General features: G+C 41.6%; 1 protein-coding gene across 2 annotated transcripts in view; it reads right to left on the bottom strand.

The window, feature by feature from the left end:
* Nucleotides 1-8297, bottom strand: part of LOC132140656 (poly [ADP-ribose] polymerase tankyrase-1-like) — a 28067-nt gene extending 19770 nt beyond the window's left edge. Inside the window, exons 1-4 of one of the 2 annotated variants that reach the window (XM_059549507.1) lie at nucleotides 7710-8297; nucleotides 5088-5312; nucleotides 3690-3785; nucleotides 3143-3179 (exon numbers count right to left, since the gene is read on the bottom strand). In XM_059549507.1, the coding sequence (XP_059405490.1) occupies nucleotides 3143-3179; nucleotides 3690-3785; nucleotides 5088-5312; nucleotides 7710-8172 (821 nt within the window). In that variant the 5' untranslated portion in view covers nucleotides 8173-8297. The remainder of the gene's footprint in view (nucleotides 1-3142; nucleotides 3180-3689; nucleotides 3786-5087; nucleotides 5313-7709) is intronic. The other variant, XM_059549509.1, reaches the window with a different exon arrangement.
* Nucleotides 8298-10732: the final 2435 nt, after the last annotated feature.

Below are 10732 nucleotides of genomic sequence, written 5' to 3'. Positions count from 1 at the left end.
CGCTCTCTCTCTCTCTCTCTCGCGCAGCGCTCTCTCTCTCTCTCTCTCTCGCGCAGACGCTCTCTCTCTCTCTCTCTCTCTCTCGCGCAGCGCTCTCTCTCTCTCTCTCGCGCAGCGCTCTCTCTCTCTCTCTCTCGCGCAGCGCTCTCTCTCTCTCTCGCAGCGCTCTCTCTCTCTCTCTCTCTCGCAGCTCTCTCTCTCGCGCAGCGCTCTCTCTCGCGCGCAGCGCTCTCTCTCGCTCTCTCTCGCGCGCAGCGCTCTCTCTCTCTCTCTCTCGCGCAGCGCTCTCTCTCTCTCTCTCTCTCTCTCGCGCAGCGCTCTCTCTCTCTCTCTCTCTCGCGCAGCGCTCTCTCTCTCTCTCTCTCTCTCTCTCTCGCGCAGCGCTCTCTCTCTCTCTCTCTCGCGCAGCGCTCTCTCTCTCTCGCGCGCAGCGCTCTCTCTCGCGCAGCGCTCTCTCTCTCGCGCGCGCAGCGCTCTCTCGCTCTCTCTCTCTCTCGCGCAGCGCTCTCTCTCTCTCTCTCTCGCGCTCTCTCTCTCTCTCTCGCGCTCTCTCTCTCTCTCTCGCGCAGCGCTCTCTCTCTCTCTCTCTCTCGCGCAGCGCTCTCTCTCTCTCTCTCGCGCGCAGCGCTCTCTCTCGCGCAGCGCTCTCTCTCGCGCAGCGCTCTCTCTCGCGCAGCGCTCTCTCTCGCGCAGCGCTCTCTCTCGCGCAGCGCTCTCTCTCTCTCTCGCGCAGCGCTCTCTCTCTCTCTCGCGCTCTCTCTCTCTCTCTCTCTCTCGCGCAGCGCTCTCTCTCTCTCTCTCTCTCTCGCGCAGCGCTCTCTCTCTCTCTCTCTCTCTCTCTCTCGCGCAGCGCTCTCTCTCTCTCTCTCTCGCGCGCAGCGCTCTCTCTCGCGCAGCGCTCTCTCTCGCGCAGCGCTCTCTCTCTCACGCGCAGCGCTCTCTCGCTCTCTCTCTCTCTCGCGCAGCGCTCTCTCTCTCTCTCGCGCAGCGCTCTCTCTCTCTCTCTCGCGCAGCGCTCTCTCTCTCTCTCTCGCGCAGCGCTCTCTCTCTCTCTCGCGCAGCGCTCTCTCTCTCTCGCGCGCAGCTCTCTCTCTCTCGCGCATCTCTCTCTCTCTCGCGCATCTCTCTCTCTCTCTCTCTCTCTCTCTCTCTCTCTCTCTCTCTCTCTCTCTCGCGCAGCGCTTTCTCTCTCTCTCTCTCCCGCAGCGCTCTCTCTCTCTCTCTCTCTCGCGCAGCGCTCTCTCTCTCTCTCTCTCTCTCGCGCAGCGCTCTCTCTCTCGCGCAGCGCTCTCTCTCTCTCTCTCTCTCTCTCGCGCAGCGCTCTCTCTCTCTCTCTCTCTCAGCGCTCCCCCCCCCCCCTCTCTCTCTCTCCCTCCCTCTCTCTCTCTCTCTCTCTGCCCTGTCAAACTGACAGGACTTAAAAACACAAATGATAAACTTTCACTCTATGATGGTTAAGTTGTGCAATTAATCCGCGAATCACATTCATCAAGGGCCGGGGAGCAGCTCGCCCGTACAGTTAATGAATAACGGATCAACTATGACAGCCTACATCGCACATCCTGCGATGTGACTATCGTGGATTCGTACATCTCGATATCGATGCTTAAACGACACATCGTGCAGCCCTAGTGTGCAGTATAACATGTGTTTATGTTTCGCGTGAAAAAAAAAAAAAACAGTATTTTTCACACAATTCACCTATCTGTTTACCGCTGTTTTCACTGTCATAAAAACGGGCTGATGACTTCCTTGTTCTATAAAGTCCCTCCTTCAGAAATACGTAACGAGTTCTGATTGTGCCAGCGGTTCCTGTGTTGTGATTCGACACCAGCTTAGCTCACGCTGCCCTCCTGGAAATGCGATTGGGCTAGTTTTGAGAAGCAAGTGGGCAGGATTTGTTTTGAAAACCTGGCAATCCTGATCTGAACCATAGACAGTAAAAGAACGCACGTGCTGGAGATGTACTTATAATCAAAGGAGCGTTTTTACTGACGAGATGCGCATGAAAATCGCATTTGATTTTTTTGCACAGCCCTAACATCTAGTTAACAAAGCTAAATAGCGTTGCCCTTTGTGTAATAAGTTACAAAAACTGTTAAACGCACCAACTTAAATAATAAAATACACTTACCGGTTGTGGTCCATAAACAACGCCTTCTCCAGACAAAGAGGGAACTGCTCTATCTTTCAAGAGTAATCTTTGTGCGAATCCAAAATTAAACTGATTGAGATTGAAGAAGCTCGCTGTCCTCAGCAAAATGTGCTGAACATAGTTTTACATGTGGATTATAATTTTCGGGAACAGAGTTAAACATAAATTGTAACCATTAATCTCCCAAGTACAGCGTCCCTGGGAAGCCCAAACAAAGATGATTGGACTCCGAGATGAAAATAACAGCGTTTCGACGACATGGCAACAAACACAAACGCAGCTCTTCCTTCTACGTCAGAGCGCAACAAGGCCACGCCCCCTTTTTTGTGTATTCATGTGGGCGGAGGTTAGTCAAAAAACTGTTTTAGTGACGTCATTACTGCAGGAACTAGAGGGATGTAGTCCAAAGGGGTCGTTTTTTGTAGGCGAATTCTGTTAAATAAAATATCTCACTTGGCATTGAACTTTGAGCTTTAGAATTTTACAGATATTATTTATACAACAACATTACACACTAACTAAAGTTTAAAACATGGGATCACGAAGAACGGGACCTTTAAAACAAACCAATACCCCAGAGTAATTCATTTACTCAAACAGTACAATGACTGAACTGCTGTGAAGAGAGAACATGGACAGTATACCGTACACACACTTTCAATGGAGGGACATAAAGCTCTCGGACTAAATCTAAAATATTTTAAACTGTGTTCCGAAGATGAACGGAGGTCTTATGGGTTTGGAACGACATGAGGGTGGAGTTATTATTGACAATTTTCCATTTTGGGTGAACTAACCCTTTAATATACAACTGTGCCAGGTTGTGTGTAGCACCTACAGCTCTGCAAATTCTTTCCAAAAGGACTCCAGCATAAGGAACAAGCGGCTAAAGGAATTCAAACAAACATCCAAACCCCCCCCCCCACAACCACTTTTTTCAATGTTTATTTTACATTGATATTAAATTATAGCATGCCAAAAGCTCACCTCGCTGCCTCCAACAGTTCATCCTTCTTATATTCGCCTGATAAATAAAAAAAGACAGCAGGTGTCAGACAGACTTGATTTGCAAGATTCATTAATGTGTGTGTGGATATTTTTAGTGTTGCAGTGGCAGTGTTCAGACTGGAATACTAACATTCTGCTTAGCATGCAGTACCTCTTTTAAATAGTACATGAAATGGTATGCAGTATGCAACGTTTCAAACAGAAGGCTGTTACATTAACCTCACTACATTTCATTTGGTGAGTGGCATTGAGTTGGCATTTTAATCCAACTTTGTGTGCAAATATTTAAACGTGTAGCTGTCCGATATATTAATGTGCCATGGAAATGTGGCAGTAAATGGCCTTAGGTTCATTTTTCAGACCGGAGTGAAGTGCATTGTGGTAAACATCACTCACACAGCATGCTCTGTCTCTATTGGCATACTGCATAGTACAAAAACATACTCAGTGTGCCTTTACATGTCTGCTCATCAGATTGTGTGTGTTGTTAATGACTGTAAAGCAGATATGTGTATGTGCATCTCACCGGTGAGGACGGTCTTAGCAGAAGGGTCTGCCAGGTCCAAAGCTGATTTTCCGTCAGTGTTTCTGATGTTTGGATCAGCTCCGTGCTGGAGCAACACTGTAAAAAACAGAAGCAAGTAATTCAGTCGCCAATACTGAAAGTTGATAATGTTGTGGTTGATATGTATAATCATCAACACTGTTTTTCCACCTAAAGTGGTCATACTGGACTGAACATGGGTAATGTTTATGTGAATTGACATCAGTTTAATTAATAGCAGGAGCTACAATGCATCGACTTAAAGGGATACACCACCCCAAACAAAAATAATGACTTTATTCAACAATTCCTCTCCTCTGTCTCTCCCCACATCACCATTTTGGAGAACATCCGCTGAACGCAAGCAGCGTACACTCTTCTGTGTCACCCGTGCTGCACGGTTTTCATTCAAATCAAAGCATAAATACACGTAGAAAACGTATCCTTGTTTTGCGGGTGACACAGAAGAGCATACACAGTTTGCGTTCAGCGGATATTCTCCAAAATGTCGATACGGTGATGTGAAGAGAAACAGAGGAGACGAATTGTATGAAGTCGTTATTTTTGTTTTCTTCGCATACAAAAAGTATTCTTGTTGCTTCATAACATTACAGTTGAACCACTGATGGCAGATGGACTATTCTGACAATGTCTTTTTTACTTTTCTGCACCTTGACACTTTCAAGCCTCCCGGTTTTCATCCAAAATATCATATCTTCTGTCATCTCTGATCTTATCCGAAGATAAAGCTTTTACGGGTTTGGAACGACGAAGTAAATGACAAAATTTTCATTTTGGGGTGAAGTATCCCTTTAACTTCTTAAGCTTTTTTGATTTTAAATAAAAGCAATTTTGAATATCAGATTAAGCAGTACAAAAATAATATTATTGACCAATAATGCTATATCACCAATATACTGGACCTAAGTCACTGGCCAAATAACTCTGGATAAATAGTTTTTAAACAAAGTAGCACACCGAACTCGGACAAACCCATTCATCATGTTACTAATGCAAGCATCAGAGATTCTGTCAGTTTTCTCACACACACGCAGAGTGCTGTCTCAGCACAGGGGTATTCAGCAGAGCTCTGTGACATCAGGGTGCAGGAGAAAAATACTGCAGGACAACAACATTACTATCACAACACAGCAATACTGCAACACGCTGGAACGCCACATCAGCTCTCTAGACAACGGCTGCGACTCCACACATTGTGAACTGTGACTTTTTAGACTTGATTCACTGCTAGGGATGAATGATACATTGGTGACCATGAGAATTTGTCTTTATTAAAGCTGTTTTACTGATCAGAAATGGTCTAATTGGACTATAATTGGAAACAGAGGAAATGATAAAATTTCTCAAATTAATCCATACCAATGCACACGTCTATTTTGCCCTTGATGGCGGCCTCGTGCAGAGGTGTGTAGTTCCAGTTGTCCCGTGCGTTGGGGTCTGCGCCGCTACACAGCAGCAGGCTGACCACCTCCGCGTGCCCGAACGAGCAGGCGTTATGGAGCGGGATCAGACCGCCGTCGTCGCGGGAATGGACATTTGCTCCGGTCTGCAGGAGATGCTCCACCACGTCCTTTCTGCCAAAGCCTGTCAAACATTACATAGGACAAAGCAGTGGTGTCAAAAGTATTGGCATTCATTACTCAAGTAGAAGTATAGATACTAGGGTTTAAAAAGACCTTTGTAGAAGTTGAAGTATCAACTCAAATGTTTTACTCAAGTAAATGTGTAAAAAATGTATGTCGCATCAGTCCAAAAATACATCATGACGAGGAAAAAAACATAAGTCGCACTGGACTATAAGTCGCATTTATTTAGAACCAAGAGAAAACATTACCGTCTAAAGCCGTGAGAGGGCGCTCTATGTTAAATTAAGTATATTTAAAAAGAGTGTAATTAAAGTATGTGTTCGTTCATATGTGTTAAGGGCTAGATTTTCGTTCACAATCAAATTCACTCCATCCAGATGGCACGATTTATCTGGATAGTTTTTTTTTTTTTTTTTGAATGATGACAAGCCGGAATGAAAACAAGCCGAAATGAAATAGCAGTAACGAACCTATTTTTTAAAATGTAAGGAGTAGAAAGTACAGATACTTGCGTGAAAATGTAAGGAGTAGAAGTAAAAAGTCGGCTGAAAAATAATTACTCAAGTAAAGTATAGATACCCAAAATTTATACTTAAGTACAGTAACGAAGTATTTGTACTTCGTTACTTGACACCTCTGAGGACAAGTCATTTAAAATGCAATACATCTAACATGATACATTTAATCCAAAAAGGCACATCAAATCTAATTCATATCTGATCTCAAAATGGGCTGTGTGTGAAAGTGTACATTTTTTTACATGTCACAACCACTCCCAAAAATGAGTGAACAATTTTCAAGCCATTTCAAACACATTTGATTTTCTTTTATGGTGAGACACAAAACAAAATATGTTAATGATATTAAAAAAAGCATCATTCTGAGTCTTTTATTCATTAACTTTAATAGCTAGCTGTCATAACTTAGCTAATTTTATGGTCCTGCAATGTGACAGACATTTTAAGTGCAAATAATCCATAAAGTCCCCTCAATCATTATGAGATCATGAAGATTGTATGTTTATGTATGTTTATTAATGCTGAAAATCTCTAATAATGCAGAGAGTCCACACTGTACGACTGAACATGTCTAATGTTTATTTGGAATGACGTGCATTTAATTGACAGCAGGAGACAGAATGCTTGACTTTTATGCTTATAAATGTGAACTTCTGGTTAGGGATATACCTAAATTAGAAAGGGATTTAGTCGACTTATATGACTCACAGAATGCAGTCTTATTATATAGGTTTTAAAAGCACACCCTAATTAGATAAAACCAACATTTAATTTGTTTTCCTGTCCACAATGTTCATTTTAAAGGGGTCATACGATTCTATATTCATTATTTTATGTATTTGGTGTAACAGAATGTTGAAATGCTTTAATGCTCAAAAACATCTTTTTCCAATACTGTACATTATTGTAGGTCCTCTATGCACTGCCTCTCTCAAACATCATTTTCTACAAAGTCCCTCTTTCCGACTAGTACAGTCTGCTCTGATTGGTCAGCTGACCCAGTGCATTGTGATTGGCCGAACACCGCAAGCATGCTTCGGAAATGTAACGCTCCGTTCCATAATCACGACTTTCAGCTTTCAACATAAATGTAAAGACAGTACATAATGTCCTTAGTTTAAACATCTGGATTGTGCTGTTCTGTTGTAAATAAATTTGAACCAATGATTCCTCATTGCATCTACTTTTGGAAGGCCAAATAAAGTGCCTTTGCTTTCACGCAGAATCTGCATCAACACTACTATGGTTCCTGAAACCAAGCCTTCTTTCTTTGAATTAACATATGGGTGACATTATGCTAATTTTTTGCATTGTGACATAGACATGTGGGGGCGTGTCTGAACTAGGCGTTTTAGTCTGGTCTCCATCAGCCTTCTGTTTAGATAGAACAAATTATTTTGTGTGAGACTTTGAGCTTTGTAAATCTGCAGATCTTATACATGAACAAAAAGCTACATAACACACTAAAGAAAAGAAAAATAGTAATCGCATCATTTAAATTTGATTTATGAAATTGTGTTTACAGACAGTCTATGAGGGAAAGTTAGTACATTACTATACAATTACGTGTCAGCATCGAATGAAAAATTATATTTAACATGTTAATTTGAACCAAATGAAACATGATGTAATGATGAGATTGCATGACACATAACCACTATAAACAGTCAATTTAAAATACATAATTTCTGTATAAAAACAACAAACTGTAAATACGAATATTTTCGTATTACGTTACCTCCACTGAAAAATCTCATATCTGCATAAATAAACTCCAAATCTAGTGGAACCAAAATCCACTAAGGAGACGTTTTGTTCTTTTATAAGGTCAAAAACAACAAACACGGATTATATTTAGCAAATTGATAAATCCAGACCTGCGGCGAAATGCAGAGGGGTTGATTTTCGTCCGGCCATGTCTTTGGCGTTCACATTGACCGAGTCCACGAGCCTCTTCACTCGCGACACATCTCCGTTCCGACAGGCCTCGAACAGCTCTCTGAACGCCCCGCACACTCCGTCCCCGGGACTGTCCGCCTCTGAGCCGGGGCTCTGGCTCCCCGCGGTCGCGCTGGAACTAATGCTGCTGCAGCTGGAGCTGCCGAACGCTGCTGTTGAGGGCCGGTCTGGAGAAGAGACGGAGGAGGAGGAGGCCGCTGCGGACTCCATCGTGGCTCCGCCGCATTCCGCTGCGCCAGCGGCCGAGGGACTAAATAAACTCGTCGATTCGGGAATAATCGCGGAAGGCGATTCCGGTGAGGGGGAAGCGATCACGGCGTTCCGCGGAGACGGCTGCAGGCTGCTTTGTTGGTGCTGTGAGGATCGACGGGACACCGCCATTTTCCCCACGAACCTCCGTCTGTCAACAATAACAGCTGGAGCCGCTGAGCTTCCGCTCAGTGCGAGAAGGCTTCCGGTTGGAGGCTATGCGCTACTGTTTCTGTTAAATATTTAAGTTTCTTTCACTGCAGATTTAAATTGATTTTAATGTCATTAAAGTATGATACACATCTTTACACTTATAAAATAATAGATCTATCTATCTATTCATCCATCCATCCACCCACCCACCTACTATCTATCTATCTATCTATCTATCTATCTATCTATCTATCTATCTGTCCACCCACCCACCCACCCATCCTCCCATCTATCTATCTATCTATCTATCTATCTATCTATCTATCTATCTATCTATCTATCTATCTATCTATCTATCTATCCACTTTAACTCTTTATATGACACACTTCTTTGTGGACATTCAAACTCTACTGATATATGGGGCCCTGTTGCTATGGAAACAACAACAAAACCCTCCACTGGCTCTATAGTACGGGGACCAGCAGGTTGTTTGGGTGAACAGAAATTATATCTATGACATTTTAACAATACATATATTAGTTCAAGACCTGCTTATGCTCTCTTGGTTGTTTTGGGTGTAAATGAACTTAAAGACTGTGAGTGTTTCAGTGCATTGTGTTATTAATATGTAGCTGGAGAGATGTCTGGTTCCTCTCGTGCTACAGAGACGGATGGGAATCAAGATTCCTATCTGAAGAGGTGAGTTAAGCTCATATACAGCACTTCTAATACATTAAACAAAACAACAAAAATGTTTTATTGTAATTAAATATTGCAGAATGGTTGGTATCTGTAAATAAAAGTTGGTTTGCTCTGTTATAAATGATATAATTTGAGTATCCATTCACAGGTATTACAGAACCCTTCCAGAAGAGAAAAGACTGATGCTTGAAAAGTCTCTGATGGTATGTTATATACATTAAAGAAATAATTGTATATCCTGAATGCACTGCAAGTCGCTTTGGATAAAAGCATCTGTTAAATGCATAAATGTAAATGTAAATTCACACACACAAAAATGAAATTGTTATTATTTGAATTGAATGAAAGCAGAAAGGAACTGAGACAGAGTCAAACTGAGTTCTCAGGCATTTTTATGAAAGTTTGTTCTTTTATCAAGAATAAATGAAGACATTTTCATTTTTGGATGAAGTATTCTGATACAATTTTTTAAAAATAGGTATTGCAAATCATTTGAGAAATTATAACAACCATGCTTTCTTCATGCAGAATGCAAATAATGACCAAGCGCACGTCGGTGGTCTTGGGAAGGGATGTGTTGGTGGTTCCAAACAAGGTAAGACATCCAAAACACTGAGAATCAAATAAATTAAAAATCCAACTTGAACTTATCAGATGTGTTTAATGTTCATTTATTTTTCTGTGTGTGCAGTTCCTAGTCCAAATAAAGATACTAAACACAAGACTGGGCCAGATGCTGAAGATAATGAAGACAAAGAATCCCAAAAATCCTCCATGTGCATTATGTTATAACATTGCTTGTCATACAGAAAATCATTAAGACTTACCTCACTGATAAACACTTGCCAGTCATAATCATTTCAGTGGATAGAACTTATTGGAAAATGCCAATTTAAATGCCATGTTACCATATTGATTTTGTTGTATTAACAGTATTATTTTTATTCCTTAACATTGTTTAGTTGCGATATTCTTTCCCCCCTCTATTAAGGCATTATGTGTCAACTGATGATGACTTAGGCATGGAAAAAAATATGAATCTATATTTTGGCCAGTTTAAAGCAATACCAAATTTGCATTTTGCAAGATCTCTGTGAAACAGGGGTTTGCAATAAACTTAAAACAGCACTAGCAGATTCAGTCTGTAAACTGTAATATGGTGCTGGATTCACATCAGCGCACAGGCAGAAGCACAATATTACCCATAGTACCTTTTGCATTTTGGACCGCTCACACAGAGAAAGTGTTACAAGTATGAGCAAATGGTTGAGTTTAGTGTGTTGTAAAACACAGCTAGACACCAACACCTCTAAAACAGATGTGAACATAATAAAATGTGAAGCAAGCATGCTGCAGCTTCAGTTGCTGAACAATGTTTAGCCTGCCAAGATCAAATAAAAGATTTCAGATTCTGAACTTATAAGTTGTGTTTGGTCAGTCAGTACTTGCTTGTAATCAGTTTTACTGTGTGCTGGAGTATACATAGATGTGACAGACCTGATCACAAGTGAAAAAACAAATAAAAGCATATGGCCACTGGCATTTTACAGGGTTCCCACACTTCTTGAGAAATGCATTTCCACAAATTCTCCAGTAATTTGCAATTGTTTAAACATTTTGCAGATTGCTATCACAAAGAAGAACTTTTAGCTAATTAAATAATTTAGATCTGTGCATAAATAGCATTCATTTATTCTTTAACATTGTTAATTTCCAGTATGTTTTTTTGGAATATTTTCAGTTTAATGAGACATTTTGTGACAATTGATAAAACTTAAATCTGCATTACATACTGTGACATTTTCTGTCTCGCACATGAATTAAAGAAAATGACAT

Source organism: Carassius carassius, chromosome 5 (assembly GCF_963082965.1).
Source record: "Carassius carassius chromosome 5, fCarCar2.1, whole genome shotgun sequence".
Lineage (NCBI taxonomy): Eukaryota > Metazoa > Chordata > Actinopteri > Cypriniformes > Cyprinidae > Carassius > Carassius carassius.
The sequence above is the reverse complement of the archived record's forward strand: the minus strand, read 5'-3'. Positions and strand labels throughout refer to the sequence as shown.